Source organism: Vitis riparia, chromosome 4, assembly GCF_004353265.1.
Source record: "Vitis riparia cultivar Riparia Gloire de Montpellier isolate 1030 chromosome 4, EGFV_Vit.rip_1.0, whole genome shotgun sequence".
In the NCBI taxonomy this organism is placed as follows: domain Eukaryota; kingdom Viridiplantae; phylum Streptophyta; class Magnoliopsida; order Vitales; family Vitaceae; genus Vitis; species Vitis riparia.
Window position 1 is genome coordinate 24,326,197 of NC_048434.1, and position 23,792 is coordinate 24,349,988.

The 23,792-nt window shown below is 37.1% G+C and overlaps 1 protein-coding gene across 1 annotated transcript in view; it reads left to right on the plus strand.

Moving 5' to 3' along the window:
* The window catches only part of LOC117913582 (tRNA uridine 5-carboxymethylaminomethyl modification enzyme MnmG), a 64,688-nt gene extending 41,325 nt beyond the window's left edge, over positions 1-23,363 (plus strand). Inside the window, 8 exon segments of the mRNA XM_034828585.1 lie at positions 10,250-10,350; positions 10,430-10,468; positions 10,644-10,757; positions 12,010-12,176; positions 20,629-20,846; positions 20,975-21,039; positions 21,041-21,065; positions 22,672-23,363. Of these exon segments, the coding sequence (XP_034684476.1) occupies positions 10,250-10,350; positions 10,430-10,468; positions 10,644-10,757; positions 12,010-12,176; positions 20,629-20,846; positions 20,975-21,039; positions 21,041-21,065; positions 22,672-22,878 (936 nt within the window). The 3' untranslated portion in view covers positions 22,879-23,363.
* Positions 23,364-23,792: the final 429 nt, after the last annotated feature.

The window sequence follows — 23,792 nt, forward strand, 5'->3', positions numbered from 1 at the left end:
TGTTAAGAAGGAAGTTACAAATTTTCAACATCAATTTGAAATTTATGAAGATGATAAATTAACGTCTCTTCACCAGTAAATTATTTATTTATTTATTTTTATTTTTTAATTAAAACAATGTATTATAACTTAGTAACTTGCTTTCACTTTGCAACCTACGGAAGTTTAGCATTTGTATGTCAATGTTCTTTTACAACATGTAACACATGTTCTTTTGTCAAAATCTCCATGTTTGATACTTCTAGGGATGTTTAAATTAATTTGAGTCATACTTAGATATGAAGAATGAATGTTCATTGAACCAATTCTTAACCAAATTTGTGTTAACATGGTCCCCAAAAGAGAGAAGATTGTTCTTCTTGCCACTCCTAGGGTTAAACAAAGTTGAACTCATCATACACAAGGTCCACATGTGAATCTTAAATATTTCAGATTTTGTCTGTCTACATCCTCTGTTAGTTGACATCTATGATACCTGGACTCTTATAAAAACAGTTGTGAAGTGAGATATCTCCATCTACTTAGAGTGGAAGTATCAATGAATGCATCGAAAGTGCTTTCCTCTAATTTTCTTAAGACCCAAACATGATTTTCTATATGTCTTAATCTTGCCAAGAATCACAAACAAAGAGAAAAGATTAGACACTCTATAGTGTTTTGAATCTTGTTTGGAAAAGATGATTTGTAATCAGTCGGTTGTAGTGGAGAGAAAGGTTTTCCAGGTGAAGTCTGAAGATTGCAATGGACGAAAGTGGATTTCAATAACAGAGAGAAGCCGAGGTTTTGTGGTTTCTTTAGGTTTTGGAGAGGAGGAGACGGGTTGGTTAGTGGAGCAGTTAGAGAAAGCTGTGGATTTGGAGGCTTCCAGGGGTTTCGTTCGAAAAATGAGGGGCAAGACTAGGACTCATTTGATGGAGATATGTTTTAATAGCAGAGGGAGATATATGAAAATCACAGAATATGTTGCAAAGAGAAAACCTTTGGTCTTAGTTGTTCCAAGAGGTGTTACTGGCTGTGGGTGGGAAAATCTGAGGAAGGTGATTGTTTCAGTCCAAGAGTTCTCTGTTCAAGCTGAAAGAGATTCGAAGGAGAAGCAAAAAAAGCCTCAAGAGTGCAAAGGACTGTATAGAGGTGAGAGGTCCTATGCTGATGTGGTTGCAGAGAAAGGAACGAGGAATGGTGCAGAGATGCCAGTTGGAAAATGGGCAAGAGCTGTGGTTTGTGAAAGTAAAAGGAAAATACGAGACTGGTATGAGGTTGGAAAAGCTATAGCGAGAAGAGTGGGGATTAAAGGAATGGTGTCTGTAACACCCATTTCTGCTTACAAAGGGCGTTTTTTTGTGGAATCTGCAAGGAAAGCTCAGTGGATTCAAGATCAAGGGAGCTTCACTGCGAGAGGAGAGGTTATTGCTCTGAGGAGATGGTCGCCAAAAGAGAATTCAGTCGTTAATGGAAAATTTAGACGGGGGTGGTTGGAACTAAGAGGTCTCCCTTTCCACCTGTGGGATGAGGTGCAGTTGAGACACATTTTGCAGCAGTGGGGGAGGGTAACGAAGGTGGCGAGGAAATCTTTAAAGCTTGTTGATTTGACGAAGGTAACATTGTGGGTGGAGATGCTTCCAAATGTCGTGCTTCCAGCGCTATTAGAGGTAGAAGATGGAGAGTGGACATACATGGTTGCAGTTACAGTCATTGGAGAAGATGACGGAGAAGACTCTTTCAGGCCTGAGTCGAATCGCAGCAAGGACGAGCTGAGGTCAGCCGGGGGTTGCGTCTTTCAGAAGCCACAGAATGCGGAGGGGCTACGAGCTATTGATAGGACCTTTGAGAGCCATAGCTGGATGCCTCGTCATCGCTCCCATTTTCGTTCTTCAGATTCAAAATCGGCTATGGGGGAGAAAGGAAAGGGAAGGTGGATGCTGGGCCCAATGGCGGGAAGCAATATTGGGCCAACTCCAGACGCCTTTGAAGCCCGTTGTGAATGGGCCCAATTTGGGGCGAAAGATTTTGGGTCCCTAGCGGGTCCAACCCATAAAGGATCCTTTAATGGCGGCCCAGAAGCATCTTCGTCTTCAAAGCTCCTAAGACCAGGGCTCACTGCAAAGAATAAAATGTCGGAAGCTCTTCTTCAAGTGTCGGCGAAGCTGAAAGGATCTTCAGTCTCCGTAAGGCGCAGAGCAAAAAGTGGGCCGCCGAGATTTGAGGAGGCGTCTTCTACCCCGAAGCGAAACTTAGAAGGAGGTGGCTCACTGGAGACAAATCGAGACGCTTCTCGGGGCAAATCTCACTCCAGAAAGAGCGATCTCTCCACTGGTTTTGAAACATCCAAAGCTTCTACTGGCGAGGCAGAGGGAGAAGAGGGGATTTTGCAATGCGATTTGTTCAATGAGGTGCGTACCCCTTTCTCAACTGTATTTGAGCGAGATCTTCCTCTGTCTGGGGCTTTTGAGCCAAATCTTATTCCCGAAACCTCTGTTTCTTTGGTTCATCCTTCTCGATGTCAGTCTTTTTCTTCGATTCCGTTGGAGTCAAGTTACGCCGTTCAGCGTGGTTCCGTTTTTATCTCTCCTGTGGTGTATAATAACCATCGTGGTGGTGCGTCCTGTTCGGAAGGTGTGGTGGTTCCCTTAGAAACCTCTAACCGTAAATTTAAAGACCAGCCTCTCCTTAGGGAAACTCTTAGCAACCCTGAGGTGCGTGGTGTCTCAGGTGAGGCCTCATTCCCAGTGTTAGAACCTTCCACTCTCCCGTTGGAAGGTTTTCAGGTTGAGGGGCTTACGCCTCGGAAGATGGTCAAGGTTCAGTCGGTTCTGGAGAGTTTGAGGGTTAGAATTGTCAGGGATAATGGAAAAGGTGTGGAAGGAGAGAACAAGAGTGCTTTCTCTGAGGACAAGGTTTATTCCAGAAGAAAGAAGAAAAAGGACTCTGGAACACAAGGAGAGGATTAGTTCTGGGTGTGGGTTGTGTTGGGTTGTTTTTGTTTTCATGAAGATCTTAAGTTGGAATACAAGAGGTTTAGGATCTAGGAAGAAAAAGAGGACTGTGAGAAGGTTTTTAAGTACTCAAAACCCAGATGTGGTGATGCTTCAGGAAACTAAGCGTGAAATTTGGGATAGGAGGTTTGTGAGTAGTGTTTGGAAAGGTGAAAGTCTGGATTGGGTTGCTCTTCCTGCTTGTGGGGCGTCGGGGGGGATTGTGATATTGTGGGATTCAATTAAGTTCAAGTGTTCAGAGAAGGTGTTAGGATCTTTCTCTGTTACTGTAAAATTGAATTCTGATGAGGAAGGGTTTTTTTGGTTAACCTCAGTGTATGGCCCGAATAAGGCTGTGTGGAGGAAGGACTTTTGGATGGAGCTTCAAGACCTGCATGGTCTGACTTTCCCAAGGTGGTGCGTAGGAGGGGATTTTAATGTGATCAGGAGAATATCTGAGAAGATGGGTGACTCTAGGTTAACAGTCAACATGAGTTGTTTTGACGAGTTTATAAGGGAAAGTGGTTTGTTGGATCCCCTCTTAGGAATGCGGCTTTTACATGGTCAAACATGCAAGTCGATCCTATTTGCAAGAGGTTAGATAGGTTTTTGTTCTCTTCTGAGTGGGATTCTCTTTTCTCTCAAAGTATTCAAGAGGCCCTTCCTAGATGGACCTCTGACCATAGCCCAATTTGTTTGGAAACTAATCCTTTAAAATTGGGGCCGACTCCTTTTAGGTTTGAGAATATGTGGTTGCTCCATCCTGAGTTTAAAGAGAAGTTTAGAGATTGGTGGCAAGAGTGTACGGTTGAAGGTTGGGAAGGTTACAAGTTTATGAGGAAATTAAAGTTTATTAAATCAAAGTTGAAAGAGTGGAATGTAGTGGTCTTTGGAGTTTTAAGAGAGAGGAAAAAGCTCATTCTTACGGACTTAGGCAGAATTGATCGAATTGAACAAGAAGGGAATTTAAATCTTGATCTGGTTTCAGAAAGGACCTTAAGAAGGAAGGAGCTAGAGGATTTGTTATTGAAGGAAGAGGTACAATGGAGACAAAAATCTAGGGTTAAGTGGATTAAAGAAGGGGATTGCAACTCTAAGTTTTTTCACAGAGTGGCCACTGGAAGAAGAAGCAGGAAGTTCATAAAGTCTCTGATTTCTGAGAGGGGGGAGACTTTAAATAACATTGAGATTATTTCTGAGGAGATTGTAAATTTCTTTAGGAATCTCTATTCCAAACCCGAAGGTGAATCTTGGAAGATTGAAGGGATTGATTGGGCTCCTATTTCTGAAGAGAGTGCAATTTGGTTAGATAGTCCGTTTTCTGAAGAGGAGGTTCGAATGGCAGTTTTCCAATTGAATAAGGAAAAGGCCCCTGGCCCTGATGGCTTTACTATAGCAGTTTATCAAGAGTGTTGGGATGTGATAAAAGAGGATCTTATGAGAGTGTTTTTTGAGTTCCACACTAAGGGGGTAATAAATCAAAGTACAAATGCGACATTCATTGCTATGGTGCCAAAGAGAAGCCAAACTTTTAAAATCTCAGATTATAGACCTATTAGTTTGGTTACAAGTTTATATAAGATAATTGCTAAGGTCTTATCAGGGCGTTTATGCAAAGTTCTTCATGAAACAATCTTTGGATGCTGTATTGATAGCCAATGAAGTGGTGGATGAGAAAAGAAGGTCAGGGGAGGAAGGGGTAGTCTTCAAAATTGATTTTGAGAAGGCCTATGATCATGTGGATCGGGGCTTTTTAATTCAGCCAGAAATGGAGATTTTGGATGAGGGGCTGTTTATCTTCTTCTAGTTTTGCTATCCTAGTTAATGGGAATGCAAAGGGTTGGGTTAAGGCCTTTAGAGGTTTGAGACAGGGAGATCCTCTTTCTCCTTTCCTTTTTACTCTAGTAGCAGATGTTCTAAGTAGGTTGATGATTAGAGCTGAGGAAACTGGGTTAACTGAGGGTTTCCTAGTGGGGAGGGATAGGACTAGAGTGTCCTTGTTACAGTTTGCTGATGATACCATATTTTTATCTAAAGCCTCTTTGGACCTTCTTCAAAACCTTAAGATTATCCTTTTGGTTTTTGGGCAAGTATCTGGTTTAAAAATCAACTTAGAAAAAAGCTCCATTTCAGGTATTAACACTAGGCAGGAGGTGTTGTCTAGTTTGGCTTTGGTTTTGGAGTGCAGAGTGTCTGAGTGGCCTTTGTCCTATTAGGCCTCCCTTTGGGAGGGAACCCAAAGACAATAGGCTTTTGGGATCCAGTGATTGAGAGAATTTCGAGGAGGCTGGATGGGTGGAAAAATGCCTATTTGTCCTTGGGAGGGAGGATTACTTTAATTCAGTCTTGTCTGTCTCACATCCCTAGCTACTTCCTCTCCCTTTTTAAAATCCCTGTATCTATAGCTTCAAAGATTGAGAAGATGCAAAGGGATTTTCTTTGGTCTGGGGCCGGGGAAGGGAAGAAAGATCACCTAATCAGATGGGAGGTTATTAGTAGACCAAAGGAGATGGGAGGTTTGGGCTTTGGGAAGACTTCTATGAGAAATATTGCCCTCTTAGGGAAATGGCTTTGGAGGTTCCCTAGAGAAAGGAGCGGTCTTTGGCATAAGGTTATTGCGAGTATATATGGGACTCATCCTAATGGATGGGACGCCAACATGGTGGTTAGATGGTCTCACAGATGTCCTTGGAAGGCTATTGCTCAAGTTTTCCAGGAGTTCTCCCCTTTTGTCCGCCTAGTAGTGGGCAATGGGGAGAGAATTCGGTTTTGGGAAGATCTTTGGTGGGGAAACCAAACTTTGTGTTCTCAATTTGCTGATCTCTACAGAGTTATTTCTGTGAAAAACCTCACTGTTTCAAATGTTCTTTGCAATTCCTTACCATTGTCTTGGAATTTTAAATTTCGCCGCAATTTAACGGATTCAGAAATTGATCTCCTTCAGAGATTAATGTCCTCCCTTAATTCTGTGCTTCTTTCCCCTTCTTCATCAGACTCAAGAGTGTGGTCTTTGTCTTCGTCAGGCTCGTTTTCAGTGAAATCTTTTTTCTATGCCTTGTCAAGAGTTTCAAGTCCTTTAATGTTCCTTCCGGCCAAGTTTTTATGGAGCTCAAAAGTCCCTTCAAAGGTTAAGGCTCTCGCTTGGTTAGTAGCACATGGGAAGGTAAACACTAATGACAAGTTGCAATTGAGAAGACCCTACAAAGCCCTTTGTCCTCAATGGTGCATTCTTTGCAAAGGAAATGGAGAGTCGGTTGATCACCTTTTTCTTCATTGTCCCGTTACCATGGGACTTTGGCACAGGTTGTTCAATCTAGTAGGTATGATTTGGGTCCCTCCAAGGAGCCTTGAGGACATGTTGGTTATTTCTTTTAAAGGCTTGGGGAACTCATTAAGAGGCAAGACACTTTGGCAAATTGCTTGCCTTACTTTGATTTGGATGGTGTGGCAAGAAAGAAACAACAGGATCTTTGAGGATAAAGGGAGAACGGAAGAGACGGTTTGGGATTTGATCCGGTTTTATTCTTCTCTTTGGGCTTCTTGTACTGAAGCTTTTAGAGGAGTTCCTCTAAGCATTCTACAACTCAATTGGTTTGGGGTTTGCGTTTCAAGAGTTTGAAGATTGTTGGGGTTTCTTTTGTTTTTAGAGTTCTATTGTTGGGTGTTTTCCTTGGTATTTGTGTAGGAAGGACCTCTCATCCTTCCCTTGGTTTTTTTCTCTTTCTTTTGTCTCTTTTTTCTCTCATGTATTTGTTCTTTTATTAATATAATCTTCTTTGTTTCTGATAAAAAAAAAAAAAAAAAATGAATGTTCATTGATGGGTTGATAATCAATTACTAAAAAAGTCCCTTTTTCAAAACCTCATTTTGATAGATCTAGGAAACATGGGAGTTGCTTATCTTTCTATTTTAGATTTTATTGATGGGCTAGATTGGGTCTTAGTGGTTATAGCCCTTGTAGCTTTAGTAGCCTTTGGGTTGTGCACCTTTTTGTTTAACTTTGTTTAAATTGTTTATTTGCCTATGGAGAAATAAGCAAAGAAGTGTTGACTTGCAAGGGCTACAATACACAAGAGCTGCTAACTTGAAGGCTAGTCCCTAACAAAATCCTAGTTTTCGCATGAGAAGTCTACCTCTTTCTTTAAACAATTCGATTTCAAACAAAAATTGTTTTCCTAGAATCTAAAGGGATTTAAGGGAGGATGGGTTCATTGCGGCTTGGAGTTTAAAGAAGGTTCTATTCAAAAGAAAGGTCCTACAATGGATGTTTGGAGGTCCATAAGGAAGGAGAGAGGGTGTATTACCCTATCAAAATCAACAAGCCCTTTAAAGGATCGAGGAATGCATTTTTCTGGTGAGTACAGTCACAACCCTGGAATGACTTGGGTAGGCACTAAAGAGGTTAAAGCGGGAGGAGGTGTTCTTCACTGTGGTATTCCATTCTGGGTGTTTTTGTCTAACCCAGAAACTGTTGCCAAGGCTAGATTTTAAATGAGGCTTTTGATTTGCATCCTTTTCCCCTTACACCTGTTCTTCATCTTGAATGGTCTTGGCCTACCTTATTTCAACCATTCGAATCTAATCCTGGCTCTCTAGCTACCCTGATCGTAGCCTTAGTGAATGGCCTTGTCTTAGTGCCTGTATCTAATGTTAGCATGTCCAATTTAGAAGGTGTGGAGTTCCTTATAGTTATTCCTAGCCAAGAGTTAAAAGGATGATTCTTTATACATGTCACCACTTAGCACCCCTAGTGAGACTCTTTCCCTCATTAGGGGTTGACCTCTAGGGCCATTCCCCTCCATGTTGGAAGGTTTTCATATAAATGGTCTTACAGCTAGTAAAATGGCCAATTTTGGCAACCATGAACATCAAACTAGTCAATGTTGTGAGATTGTCATTCCAATGGGCAATAGTAGGGCACATTCTATGGATATGGTCTATTTTAGGAGGTAGTACAAACTTTTATCCAAAGGTTCTAGTGATTCCTAGGATCTAATCTGACATATGCGGACCTTGAGCTGTGCATATGAAGATCATTAGTTGGAATGTTAAGAGGTTTGGGTTCTAGAAAGAAAAGAAGTGTTGTGAAGGATCTTCTTTGTCATGAAACTCCAAACGTTGTGATGCTTCAGGAAACAAAAAGGGAGACATGTGATACCCTTGGTAGTGTTGGAAAGTCAAAAAGAAGGGATAGGCTATTCCTCTAACTTGTGAGGCATTGGGAGGGCTTGTGGTTATATGGCACTCAAACAAGTTCAATTGTTTAGAGGTTGTACTAAGGTCTATTTTAGTAACAATTAAACTGATTTTGGATGAAAAGGGGACTTTTTGGCTCACTTGGGTTTGTAGTCATAATAATTATAATCTTAGAAAGAATTTTTGGATGGAGCTACATGACCTTTTTTGCCTAACTTTTTCGAAATGGTGTGTTGGGGGGAGAGAGAATCTCAAAAAAATTGGGTGGTACCAGTTTAACCCTTAATATGAGAGATTTTGATGGATTCATAAGAGTGAATTAATTGACCCTTCTCTTAGAAGTGTGCCTTTCACTTGGTCAAATATGCAACAACTCCTTGTATGCCAAGGGTTGGATAGGTTTTTATATTCAAATGAGTGGGAGCAAAGGTTCCCTGGAAGCCTGCAAGAAGTGCTCCGTAGATTTGACCTCTAATTGTTGCCCGATCATCCTAGACACCAATCCATTTGAGTGGGCGTCCAACTTTGTTTAGGTTTGACATGTGGTTGCTATACCCAAATTTCAAGGAAAGGTTTAGTTTTTGGTGGAATGAGTACTAGGTTGAAGGATGGGAAGACTATAAATTATTATTATTATTATTATTATTATTTTTGATAGGTGATGAGAAGGTTATAAATTCATGAAGAAGCTACAATTTGGATCAAAGTTGAAAGAAACAAGGTGTCTTTTGGAGATTTAAAGGAGAAAAATAACGTTCTCATAGACATTGTTTGCATTGATACCTATAAGCAAGATGGAAATTTGACTTCTAAGCTTTCAACAATGAGGGCTTTAAGGAAGGGGGAATTGGGGGAGTTATTATTAAAGGAAGAGGTGCATTGGAGGCAAAAAGTTGGGGTTTAATGGTCTTTTCCCTCATGGTTTGATCTGGAGCCCTAGTGTGCCTTCCAAAGTGAGTTTTTTTCGCTTGGGAGGCTTCTTGGGGTAAGGTGCTTACTATGGATCAGCTTAAAAAGAGGGGGTGGGCTCTTGCTAATAGATGTTTCCTTTGCTGTGAGGAAGAGGAGTCTATTGATCATATTCTTATACATTGCTCCAAGGCAAGAGTTTTATGGGAGTTATTGTTCACCCTTTTTGGAGTGTTTTGGGTCCTCCCGTTTTTGGTTAGAGATACCCTTATTGAATGGAGGGGCTTTATGTTGGGTAAGAAGTGTAGAAAGGTGTGGAAGGCAGCCCCGTTGTGCCTTTTTTGGGCGGTTTGGATGGAAAAAATAGGATTGCCTTTGATAATGAGGATTTTTCGGTTCATAGGTTGAAAAATTCTTTTGTTTGTAATCTTTGGTTGTGGACAAAGTCAGTTGTAAATGAAGGTCCTCTTACTTAGTTTTTTTGATTGGCTAGGCGCTAGATGAGGGTTGGTTTTGTATCTTCTCTTCTTTTGTTTGTGCCTTAAGGTGCCTTATACACACCGTATGCTTTTGGGTTTTCCTCAAGGTGCCCTTTTCTAATATATTTCTTCTTTTGCCTATCAAAAAAAAAAATAGTCTTTTAAAATACAAGATTTTCAATCAGTTAAGATGAAAGGAAATTCCATAATTTCTAAATTTTGATAATATATTTTATAGTTTTAAGTTATCCTTAGATTATATGCATACTCATTTTAATATATTGTGCTCACTTAAATTTTAAAATTCAATTTTTGAATCAAAAGGAAATTACAAAATCTCAAAAAAATTTTGAATCATAAAATATAATTAATGAGGTAGTTGAACTGTAAAATTGTGAAAATTAAAATAATTTTTGATAAGATGTCAAAGCTGTCAATTTTATTGTAACTTATAATTTGAGAGGAAACATGACTTATGCAACCATCTTTACAACCTGACAGTTGGATTAGTATTGGTCCCCATTTTTTTTTTGCTTACCATGTTTCCTTGGAAATCGACTTTGATACTTTTTTGTCATGAGAGATATTATTTTCTTATTTTGGTTGCCTTCTGTGAGTAGAACTCAAATATTACCTTCTTACTGTTGAAGTACATGGTACCATCACCATAACTTTTGGTCACTTTCCTTATAGGGGTTCTCAACTGGTTTACCTGAGAGACTGCAGTTACCACTCTTGAGGACATTACCTGGACTTGAAAACTGTTCAATGCTAAGGCCTGCTTATGCTGTAGAGTATGATTTCTTGCCTGCTTATCAGTGCTCGAGGTCTCTTATGACAAAGCAGATTGAAGGTCTTTTTTTCTCTGGACAGATCAATGGAACGACAGGCTATGAAGAAGCTGCAGCACAGGTTTTTATCTATTTAGAATGTCCTTTATTCTTTTTTAGTTTTAACAAATAGGAAAAGAGCATGTGGTGGCTTTCACATATTGGAAAAGGAAGTCGTAGCTTCTGGACCACTCTTGACTCTCTCAATTTATCCACGCTTTTCTGTAGGGTTTAATTTCTGGAATTAATGCTGCCAGATATTCAGATGGTAAATCCCTCATTGTTCTTGAGAGGGAAAGCAGTTACATAGGGACTTTGATAGATGATCTGGTTACCAAAGACCTTCGAGAGCCTTATCGAATGTTAACAAGGTAATGTGGAAAACATATCGCTTACATAAATCTTGATATAGTAGGGTCTTTTGGAAGTTGGTAGATAAAAAATAGTAGTGTGCACACCTTTTTTAGTATATCAATAAGAATAGCAAAGCTAGTAGTTTTATAAAATGAATGGTTAGTGTTCCTTCTGGACACCTCCGGACTGCTTAGTCTGAATGTACAAATGGAAGCACTGTTTTTTTATATTTTAAATAAGAATAAGGAATATTGTTGACAAGAAAAGAAATTTTATGGAGAGAGGTTGCAGTGTCCTTCAGAAAAGGTAACTTAGAAATAAAACAAAATGGACAATGCAAAAAGATCTAAACTCTCAACTTCCATCCTTCAATAGCTAGTGTCTACCTTACTCTCAACTCTTAAGCAATACCTTACTCCCAACTCTTAAGTAATCCAATATCTCCTCCACAAGATGAGTATATCTCCAAAAGCCCACATGCTTTGTCTCCTTTTCATCAAATCACAGTATGCAAGTTATGCCTTAAACACAAAGCGTTAGTACCATAACTTTCTAGGGAAGCTCTAATTACAGCATGTATCAAGAATCCACTATTAGCCAGCCTTGAGAAAGTGAGTGGTATTACCATGTGATCCTAAAATATATTGCTGATACCCACTTGACCCAGATTTACTGGAGAACACCATCAAGGGTAGTAATAAGGGCATTCCTCCTCCAGGACTCTACCATAGCCCTGTTTGGGATTGCGTTTAACTTCTACGTTTTGCAGTAGAAGTAGAAGTAATTACTGCTTTAGTATGATTGAATTTTAATGTTTGGGAACTTTATTTTAAAATCACTTTTATTCAAGATAAGTATAATTATGATTTTTTTTTTAAATTAATTAAATACAAAAATTGCCTCCTACATCATATTTAAGGAAAAGCATGGGTCTCCTGCTCCTCCAAAACATGGATAAATCATGTTGAGAAGAATGGATCCCATAGTTGACAATTCTATCCAAATACTGTTAAAAGTTTTGTTTAAACTTCAAATGCTCTTTTAATATTTGAAAAGCTCTTCCAAACAGGGCTTATGATTGTGTTAAGTTGTACTTGTAGATGATTTTATACCATATAATACTTCTTAGAGTAATGGCAGTAGTTTGAAGTTTAAAGTATTAATGTGATGGCTTCTTAAAATTTAAAATTAGTTCGATGAATTAATTGTGCATCATTATTGTTTTTAATGTCCAATTATATTTTCTTAAACCTTTGGTTCTTCTCTTAGCCGCTCAGAACATCGATTACTTCTTCGATCTGATAATGCGGATAGTCGTCTCACACCTTTGGGGCGTGAAATTGGTTTGATAGATGATAGACGTTGGAAAATATACCAGGACAAGCAAGCTCAAATTTCACAAGAAAAAAAGCGATTAAGAACTGTCCGGATTTCAGGTTTGTGTTCTTTCTTTCTTCTCTGCTTTGGACATTAGGTGAATTCTCAGTGTGTTCCTTTAAAAGAAAGAAGGGCAGCTAATCCTTTCTATAATGGAAGGGTGGTTAATCCTAAGCATGTTCCTCAAGAAGAAAGGAAGGAAAAAATTAAAAATTTATGAAGGGAAAAAAATTAAGAGATTGATATGGATTACATTGAATTGGATGAATGAGAAAACACAAGTAAACTGTGAACACAATTTTCAACTGCTATTTTCTTCTTGTGCTTGCCACTTGAAAATTCCATGTGATAAGCAAGAGTAGAAAAATGGAAGGGAAATAAAAAAGGGAAAAAAAAAATTCAACAACAGAAACAATCAACATGGCTTAAAGGGAGCAAAATTCTAAGCTCCCCTTCTTTTAGTAATATTTCTTTTTTATTCCAGTCCTGGGTAAGATTTAAATAGACACCACTACTAGGAGATACTTTACATTGATAGTATACTAGTCTTCATAGATATCGTTGATTACTTAAAAGAAAATATTGCTGCTATTTTTTTCCCTCTTAGCATAAGGGCCACATGTTTGGGTATGTATCTTATTCAATATGTTGCTTTTATTTATTTTATTTTATTTGATTGGATGTTGCTTTTATTTTATCCATATTTACTATGTGTGGCATTGAGTTGGCATTCATAATGAGTCTTTTTAAGTCTATTTCTAGGTATTCTATGAATGTGGTTCTTCAAGAGGAGTGGATTTGCCTCCTTTGTTTGTTTTGATCCTTAGGAAAGGGGAGTTGAGGATTTATACGACTTTCGATCCATTACCTTGGTGGGGTTATATAAACTTTTAGAAAAAGTCTTGGCTAATAGGTTAAAAAAAAAAAGTGGTGGGGAAGGTGGTTTCAAAATATTAGGATGTGTTCATCAAATCATCCACATCCACATCCTCTTTTGGACAATTTGGAAGGAGAGAAATAGAAGATCTTTTGAGAATATGGAACTTTATGCTCAAAGGCTTTAGTTTTTGTTCTTGTGCAACATTTAATTCTTAGATAAACTTGTTTATAGAAGATACTTCTATGTCCTTAGTTAATTTTATTGATTGGTTGGGGTTGGATTGACGGAGGGAGTATTTTTGTTTTCCCTATCCTTTTTGGCACTTTTTGGCGGCCATTGTATACACCGTGTGTACTTTGGTGTGCCCCTTTTGGCGTTTTAATACAATTTGTACTTACCTATCAAAAAAATATTAGGATGTGTTCATGGTGGGTAGTCTAAATTTTAATGTGGTTTTGACTACTAATGAGGCTATTGATTCAAGCACAAAGAGTTTAGGTGGTGAGTGGGTGGGGTGGAGCTTTGGTTTGTAAATTGGATACTGAAAAAGTCTATTTTCATGTCAATTGCAGTTTCTTGCTTTTATTTTTTCGGGATGATGGACTCTTAGTAAAAAATGAATTAATGCTATTAAATTTTGCATTTCTAAGGCTCAAGGTGTCTAAGGGAAGATAATCCTCCTTTGCTGTAACCATTTGTCTTGGTGATGAGGGCTCTAAGTTGTTTCTTTGTTTAGGCAGGGAAGGAGGTTTTATTTCAACATTCATGGCGGGGGGTTTAGGAAGGAAATGTTGTCTCCAGATTACTTTTTGTTGGTGACACCCTGCTGTTTTCTAAGGCTCATTCATAGCACTTAATGTAAAATGAGATGGATGCTTCTTTGGTTCGAGGTAGTTTTTGGTTTGAAAATCAATTTTGATTAGAGTTAGTTAATTCCTACCAAGTGAGGTTCTAAACCTGGAGGAGTTGGCTTTTGCATCTAGTTGTTAGTGTAGGTTAGTTGTTTGCCTTCTATTTGGGCCTCCTTTTGTGTGGTCAGATCAAATCTACTGATTTTAGATGTGGTTGAAGCAAGCTTTCATAAAAGGCTTGCCTCATGGAAATGATAATACCTTCCTAAGGTTGGAAGACTTACTCTTTTAAAGAGCACTTTGTTTAGCTTACTTGTTTATTACTCATTTCTTTTCATTGTGCCTAAGATGTGCACTAGAGGCTTGAGACGAAAACGTTAACTTGTGAAATGATTAGTTGTTTGCTTGGATAAGACAAAAAGAAAGGATTATGCATTAGAAGCTAATATATGCTTAATAAGGTATTGCTTGGAAAATTATGTTGGAGATTTGTGACAAAATGAGACTATCTCTGAAGACATGTTATCTTAGATAAGTTTGAGGAAAGTATAGTATGGATTGTGTTCTAGAAGAGGCACAAAAGGGTTAGAGGTGGGCCTATGAAAGTGTTAAAGAGTTATTAGTAATTATTTGGTAAGGGATAATTTAGTCTTTTTTTGGGTAAAATTCTATATATATATATGTACTTTGCACTCTTTTCTTGTTCAATAAGATCTTATTTTTCTCTCACTCAACATGGTATTGGAGCAAGTTTTGATTCGGAACCCTAACCCTTAAAAAAATCCTATGATACTACACTAAAAGTGTTGCTATAGTGTCACACTACAACACCCCCACTACAGTGTTGTGCTACTGTACACATGCTACAATATTGCTACAATGACCTCTAACGCTAGTGCCTATGTGATTGGTTGTCTTTTGTAATGCAAGTATGGTGCAAGTATGTGTTATTGTTGAAGGTTTTCTATTATCCTTTTGTTTCAATTTTTTTGGAAGGAAAGGAACGGACTAGCTTTTTGGGGGGGGGTTAGCAATTCAGAGACTTAAATATTCTTTTGTATGTAACACATGGGGTTGGGCTAAATTGTATATTGGTGAGGAGCCGTATTCCCTTATAGGCTTTCTGGAGTGGTTAGCCTCCAGATAAGGGGTGGTGGGTTTATTTTTGGTTTTTTGCTTGTGAGGCCTTAGTAGCCTTGTATACCCCCTGTATACTTTGTGGCTTGTTTGCCTCTTTTTATGAATTCTGTGCTTATCAAAAAAATATCCTTTTGTTTCAATTTTAAGTCCAATAGTCCCTATTTTCTCCCTTAAGTAATTAACTACTAATTTTCATAGTACTTTAGTAAAACTGAAGGCATCTAATTATTTTTTATGGGCTAAAGCTATAGGGTGTGTATATTGAGACAAAGGGAAAACTTAAATATCTCTTAGAAGATCCTCCTTCCTAGGAATTTAAAAAGTTTTGATGAGTGGCAACAAGTTGACTTCATGATAATAATATGGTTATGAAACAGTATGAAACCTTATGTTAGTGTTAATTTCATGTTTTTAGAAACTTTAAAGCAAATATAAGATGTGGTTAAAGAGACATACTCTCAAAGAAAAAATATTTCGAGAATCTATCAATTGTATGAAGATATTTTTAGGGCAAGGTAGAATGGGAAACCTCCAAGTGAACACTATATATCCCTCAAAGGAATGTGAGAGGAATTGAATGTGTGTCAACCATTGTTTATTGATATTAAGGTTCAAAGAAGGTAAAGGGAAGAGTTTCATGTTGTTAAATTTCCTTCTAGCCTTGATTCTAAATATGTTGAGGTCAAACACAGTATACTGATTGGTGAAAAGTTATTATCTCTCACTAATGTTTATGCTCAACTTCAGCACATTGATCTACTATCCTTTTCATTTAGGAATGGTATTGAGGATGCTTCCACACTTGCATCCATAACTCAATCTATATTCCAGTCTAATGGTAGGAAAGTGACAAATGGTGATGCTCTTTCTTAGTCTATTACTCCTCTCCAATGGCATTATAGATTGAGTCGTGCTTCTTTTGAGTAGATACATTCCTTAGGACTATCTTCAAAGTTGTCAAATAAGCTGGAGTGAGCATCGTGTGAACCTAGTAAATACCATAGGTTATCTTTTCCATCTAGAGTCAATAATAGGAGTTCTAGTCCTTTTGCTTTAATGCATTCAAATATTTGGGGCTTGTGTCATTCCACTAATGTTCAAGGGTTTAAGTACTTTGTTAGTTTTATTGATGATTGTTTTCGAGTGTCACAATTATTTTTGTTTAAAGAAAGGTTCAAAGTATCTCAAGTATTTAAACTTTTTTATCAAGAAATAAAAAATTAGTTGGTATTTCAATTGGTATTCTTCAATCTAATGATGCCCTTGACTATAATGATAGTTCCCTATCCTCTTTTTGTGTTGGAAATGAAATTGTCCTTCAATTTTTGTGTGTTTGTACACCCCAACAGAATGGGTTGCTAAAAGGAAAAATTGTCACTTGTTAGATGTGTGCTCCTATTATGTTTCATATGAGGGTTTCGGAATCTTATTAGGAGATGCTATGCTAACTGCACGTTATTTAATAAGTTGGTTACCCTCCTTTGTGTTGCATTAGAAGACTCGTTATATATTATTTCTTGATTGTCCCTAATTTTCTCTTCCTCTTAGAGCCTTTGGATGTGTTTGCTTTGTTTATAATTTTTCCCTAAATAAAGACAAGTTTGATGCTCGATTTGTCAAATATTTATTTTTGGGATATTCTAGAAATCATAAAGGGTACAAATGTTTTGATTTAGAGTTTTGTAAATTCTTTATGTAACAACCCACTCCCTCCTATAATATATTGTTTGCTTTGGGCCCAAGTGGCCCTCACGATTTTAAAATGCGTCTACATAATTAAGAGGAGTCCACATATATAGTACTAAAAACTTCTTCCCCTATCCAATGTGAAATATCACACTTTATTAATGATAATTTAATTGAGACTACTTTATTTTTTAAAATTATTTATCATAGTTTATAGTTAGAAAATGAGACACTTCAATCTAAGTCTATTCCTTTTTCTGTTATTGATACTTTTGTATCTAAAGACTAACAAACCATTACAAATATATCAACAAAAAAGATTGCCTAGAGATAGTGAAGCAATTCAAACTCAATCTCTACCTTCTTCAAGCTTGTCAATGGATGATCCTATACCACCACCTATTTTCATTTCCTCAAATCCCGATGAATCAAACCTCTCTATTGCACTCAAGAAAGGTGGATGTAATTGCACTCATTATCCTCTTACTCATTATGTATTTTTAGATAACCTTTTCCCCACCTTTCAATGTTTTGGTCGTGCCTTGTCTTCCATTTCTATCCTTAATTCTTATCAAGAAACTTTAAATTATACTACATGGAAGGCCATGGAAGAAGAGATGCATGCTCTCCTAAACAGAGGTAGATGGAGCTTGGTGATTTGCCTCTAAGGATAGGATGTTGTAGGCTGCCACTAGGTTTTCACTATTAAATCTCATCCAGGTGGGACTATAGACCAGTTGAAGGCTCAGTTAGTTGCTAAGGGGTATGCTTCAACTTATGGTGTGGATTATTTTGAGACTCTCCTATTGCTCATCTTAATTCAACTAGATATGAAGAATGTATTTGAGTTAGGAAGCTATGAAAGGTCAACCTTTAAATTTTTATTTTCTTACCAAATTTACTTCCTTGATTCTAGGTTAATTGATTGACTATATTTAGATAGGTTCCTAGTTTATCTTTTTTTGTTATTCTTTTGTATAGATTTTCTCCTTGATTTCTGATTGTAATTTAGGAACATTATAGTTGTGGGTGCAGTTAGCACCTTGAGGTTTGGGTCCCTACGGAGAGTCCTAAAGGCTTAGCCATGGAAGGTTCCTCTGTTATCAATATATATATATATATATATATATATATATATATATATATATATATATTCAAAATTTACACAAAAGTCTATATGGAGCAACCACCTGGGTTTGTCATCAAGGGGGAGTTAAGAGTTAGAGTTTGCAAACTAAATAAAATTATTTATGGATTAAAGCAATCTCCTAAAGCTTGGTTTGATAAATTGAGTCCTATTCTTCTATCATTTAGGTTTAGAAGATGGAATTTTGACAACTCAGTATTTGTTCTCAAGAGGGACACTGGCATGGTAGTACCGATTATATACATGGATGATATTATTGTCTTTGGTAGTGATGTTACAAGTATTGAAGAAGTGAAAGGTTACTTGAAAAAGATCTTTTAGACAAAGGATCTTAGGCTATTGCATTACTTCCTAGGCCTTGAAGTTCACATACTAGAGGTGAGATTGTTTTGTCCCAAATGAAGTATGTGTTGGACTTGCTTAGTAAAACTGACATGTTAGGAGTAAAGCTAGCTGAACTCCTGAGGAGCAAAACAAGAATCTTAATGGAGATGATAATTTTGTTTTCAGATAAAAGAAGATATCAAAGTCTAGTGGGCAAGCTCATTTATTTGACGGTCACAAGACTTGACATTACTTTTCCTATTAGAATAGTGAGTCAGTTCATTTGTGGTTTTCTGTTTATATGGAGGTGTAAAAAGCATAATGTAGTGCCTAGATTTAGTGGTGAATCAAAATACAGGGTCATGGCACATCCAGTGTGTGAGTTAATGTGGATTTAGAACTTGTTACAGGAGCTTGGATTTTCTCTTGAAAAGCCCATGATTATGTATTGTGATAATCAGATTGCTATTCATTTTTTTGATAAGTAAGCAAATGTATTAAAGAAGGCTTAGAAGCCGCAAAGCATACAGGTAGTATACGAGGCTACAAACCCCTCAATCAAAAAACAAAACAACCCAACCCCTAATTGGAGGCTAACCACTCCAAGAAACCTATTAGGGAATTCGACTCCATATCAATGTACACTTTAGCCCAACCCCAAAAGTTATACACAAACGAAGTTTTTAACTGTTGAAAAGCTAACACTCCCCCCTTAAAAGCTAGCCTATTCCTCTCCTTCCATATTGTCCAAAAAATGAATAGCGGGATGGATTTCCACACTTTTTTCCTTTTTCTCCCCACAAAAGAGCCTTTCCAACTACTAAGAACCTCCTTTACAGAATTTGGAAAGACCCACTGTATACCACACAACGCAAGAATGATATCCCACAATCCTTTTGCCACTGTACAATGAATTAAGATATGATTGATTGTTTCCTCTTCACATCCACACAAGAAACACTGGTTAGGGAATTGCCATAATCAGATTGCTATTCATAGTGCTAGTTATTCAATGTTTCATGGAAGAACCAAACATATGGAAGTAGACTATCATTTTATTAGAGAAATTGTGATGAGAAAAAAAGTGATAACTCCTTACGACAAGTTGAAAATTGGTTGGGTGATGTGTTTATTAAAACTTTAGGGAGAAATCTTTTTTTTTTTTTTTTTGTTATATGTTCCAAGCTCGGTCTTAGTAACATATATGCCCCAGCTTGAGGAATGTTAAAAAGTCGTTAGTAGTTATTTGGTAAAGGGTGGATAAGTCCTTTTGTTTGTAAAAGTCTATATACATGCTGTATACCCTTTTCTTGTTGAGTAAGACCCATTTTTTTCACTCATTCAATAGAAAGTGATTAGGATAGATGTGTTTGAGGTAAGGACTACCTTAATTGTGGGTGATGGAAGGAGTTCAATTTTGCCATGATGTATGGTATTGTGCTTCTTAGCTGATTGTCTCCTCCCCCCTCCTTGTTCACCATTGCAATTGTAAGGAAGCTTGGGTTGTTGATAGTTGGGATAATTCTAGTGGTAGGGGGCCTAGGAACTTGTGTTGTTCGAGATAGTTTCATGATTGGGAGTTTGATACTGCAGAGCTATTCCTTGAGGATTCAAGAGGTGGTAGTGCATGGGGATGGTGAGGATTGGATGATATGGACTGTATCAAGAACAGGAAGTTCTCAATCAAATATTTCTATTGCTCTTTGAAGACTAAGAAGAGAGGTTCTTTTCCTCCCTAGCTAGTTTGTGTTTCATGCACTCCTACAAAAGCGAGTTCCCTTTCTTAGGAGGCTAATTGGGAAAAGATGCCACATATAAAACAACATAAAAGGAGAGGACACATGCCAGCAGGCTAGGTTGTTTGTGTGAAAGTGAGGAAGAATTGATCATCATATTCTCATTCATTGTGGCACACCTAGGGTCCTTCAGCATCTTATATTCTCTATTTTCAGTAACTCCTGGATGCTTTTCCAATCTAGGAGGGAGATATTATTGTGTTGCCATGAGAGTTTTGTCAGAAAGAAGTATAGAAAGGTTTGGAGGACAACCCCTTTATATCTATTTTGGACCATTTGGCGAGAGCACAATTGTAGATCTTTCAATCATTTGGGCTGTTTGGATCAATAATTTAAAGACTCTTTTATTTATGCTCTTTTTTGTTGGTCTAGAGCATCACTTGGAGCTGGCTCCTTATCTTGCTAGATTTCATTGATTCTTTAGGATTATGTTAGCAGGGTGGTCTCTTCTTCTATTTTTCTTTCCTTTTTCACCTATAAACAGATTTTGTGTACTTCCTATACAATTGTGTTGGCACCCTATTTTTTGGCACTTATTTAATATCATGAATTTTTGCCTATTAAAAAAAAAAAAACCATTGAACTTGGGATAGTTTATTTATTAGAAGAAAATAAGTTAGGATGTCTTGAGCTTGGAGATATATTGTGGAGATCCAACTTGCTTATTGTGGTTTATTTGACCTTCAGGGGGAGATTTGGCTTCTGATGTTACTCATTTGTCTGGTCAGCCAGTGAAGGACTCCTCAACTCTGGAGAGTATTCTTAAGAAACCGCATGTACAATATAAAGTTCTGGATAAGCATGGTTTTGGAAATGAACTTCTGTCCAAAATAGAGAAAGAATGTGTGGAGATTGATATCAAGTATGAGGGCTTTATTATGCGGCAGCAGAGCCAGCTCCAACAGGTGAATGATCCATATTTGGTCACTTATTGCCTTTCATTTCCTATTTAGAATAATTTGTCATGTCTAAATTTCTGGGCATATACTTGTCTGTTTAATCCGTCATAGATTTTTCCTTATTGTATTTGTAGATGGCTCGTCAGCAACACAGACCACTACCAGAGGACTTGGATTACTATGCAATGACGACTTTGTCTCGAGGCTCGTGAGAAACTATCCAAGGTATGTAGTATATATAATTTTCATCATGCAATATGGACAAGAAAATATTTTATAAATATTCTCTGTATCTTCAATGAGTGCAAATGGAGAAAATTCATTAATCCTTTTTATGTTAAATGTTGATGGAATGAAGAGACATTAGTTGTACAATTAGATTTTTTTTGGGTCTTATATACTTTTGATTCATTTATGTTTATAATAAAGTGGTTTTAGGTTATAAGAAAAAGAAAAAAGCTATTGCTTATCTCTACTTGTATTGAACCTTTCTGTTGATCCACCTTTCTCATCCTTGTCTTATCTTTGCTTAATTTATGAAAATTATTTCTTTACTTCTCAGCCCTCTTCTGCATAAACAACAGCTGGGTGAGTTTTCTTTTTATTTTGATTTTTATTATCAATTCAGTTAGTATCTTCTAACCTTTGTTATGACTAAATAGATCATTTCTATTCATGTTGTTGAATCTGAACTTGACACGCTTTATTGTGATACTTCTGTATTCCTAAATCTCCTTCTACATTTATTATATATATCACCCACTCCTCTGATACTGTCAGTTGACATCATGTCCTTGACAAACTACATGCAACAACCTGTAATTTCAAATTCTACATGAGCAATCTGTTCATCCATCAGTTGCAAACAAAGTTGGAGAAGCTAGTGCTTGATATAAATTATTCTTCCTTCTTCCTTATTACTAATAATGCCTGTCTTTCAGGTATCACTCCTTCCTTTTCATTTGATGTGGGTTTCTCAACTGAATGCAAAATTTTAAGAATTGAGAGTAAAGCATGCTTGAAATTGTTAGTGAGCCCAGCTGTTGGCAGCCTTAAAAGTGAATTTTAATGCCTTCTCCTTAAAAAATCCATGTTTAGATAGGCATTGGGGATGGTGGAAGAACAACTAAAGATTATTATTAGGAGAAACCATCCATATCTTCTCCACCCCAGTTAGATCAATCTAGTCACTTAAGAGGAATTGTTCCCATTACTAAAGGGCCTGAAAGTTGCATCTTCTTTGGGGTTTTGAATATCCACTCTAGAGCTGCTTCTTTTTTCCAGGGATGATTTCTGGGAATTATCCCATTCCTTTTATCTCTTAGTCAAATCTTGGAAATATATCTCATTCTTTTGTATACATCTCATTTCCATTTAATTGATTGGTTGTTTCTTATTTAAATAAGATGAATTTGCATTGCAAGTATGTATATATTAGAGTTATAGCATAAAGGGGGTGACAGAACTATACAGCTGATTGACTTCACTTTTGTTAGGTATTGCCCATTATTTTTGTTTTCTAGCAGTATCACATCCCTTCCGATTATTGTTTCCTCGCTTCAGACTTAAGAGAGCCATAATCACACAGAAGGTAAATTGAGAGTGGAAAGAGTTTTTACTGTCCTGGGCAGAAGCATCTTCCCTCTAATTCTTTCTGGCCACAAACAAAAAAGAAAAAAACAAAGATCAGCAAGATTACTATAGATTATGCCTGTAACTGTTGGGAACTGATGCATTGGTTTGAACTTGTAATTCTGCAATTATTTCAGATTTTAGTACTTGGAAATCTCACGCGCTGGTCCATTGAAATATTTGGTTTGCATGCTCTCAGATCCGGCCACAGACCATTGGTCAAGCAAGTAGAGTGGGTGGAGTGAGCCCTGCTGACATTACTGCTCTTCTCATCATCCTTGAAACCAACAGAAGAAAAGCCCAGGAACAAAGAAGGTGCCAGATGCTGACTTCCGTCATGGTAGATCCGGACAAATGTATTACTGCTCCTCTTCCTGAGACACTCAATCCCCAGAAAATCTGCTAGGAACTGTGGTTGCATGCGGTGTTTGTCAGATATCTGAAAAAAAAAATGCCAAATATTCGAGCATATAGAGCAGGGTGGTGTTGTCTTCCAAAGGAGCAATCTGGACGGAAAGCAATTCAAAGGAAATGCATAGATATTTGCATGATCCCCAGACATAAGAAACTTGAGTGCCCAATCCTGCTAAGTGAAGGTTTGGTTTCATAAAAAAGGCGAGACTCATTGCATCTGCTTGGCAGTTGGCACTGCCAATGAGGAGCGCATAGGTTTGTAGGGATATCATAAAGCATTTTTCATTTTAGAGAACCCCTTTTGGCTAGAGATGTCTCTCAAATGTAAATGAATTATTGTTTAGGGCCCTTTTGAGCCAACGTTTAGAGAATCATGTTTGACTTTATGTTTAAAATAGTCTTTTGATTCTCACGTGGATGTCACATAATTATTATTACTATTAATTCTTTTTAAAAAAAATTAATTTAAAACCGCAATTGAATAATGTAGTTTTTGCAAAAAGTGTTGTAAGGAAAAATTGTATCTTGGAATTAGTATATTAACATAAATTAAGAAATTACTTGTGTCATATTAATTTGTATTTGTGGCATCTATTGAATTTTACTTTTATTTATTATTTTCTTCGGGAATTCTTTTGCAACTCGTTGATTACTTTTGCAATTGTATTCAGGGGGAATTATGTTTGTTTGTGGGATTTATCTAGTTTTTATATTCACATTGTTGTTCTATCAAGGGTTTTTGGTTAAGATAGGATGAGGATAATAATACCTAAAAATGTATTTTTCACAATTTTTTATGTAAGAAAATGTTATGATATTAAGTGGTTCTAAGAAATATTTTTATTTTTTTTAATACTTAGAAAATTTTTATCTTAAAAACATTTCTTAGATGTGTTTCATATTAAA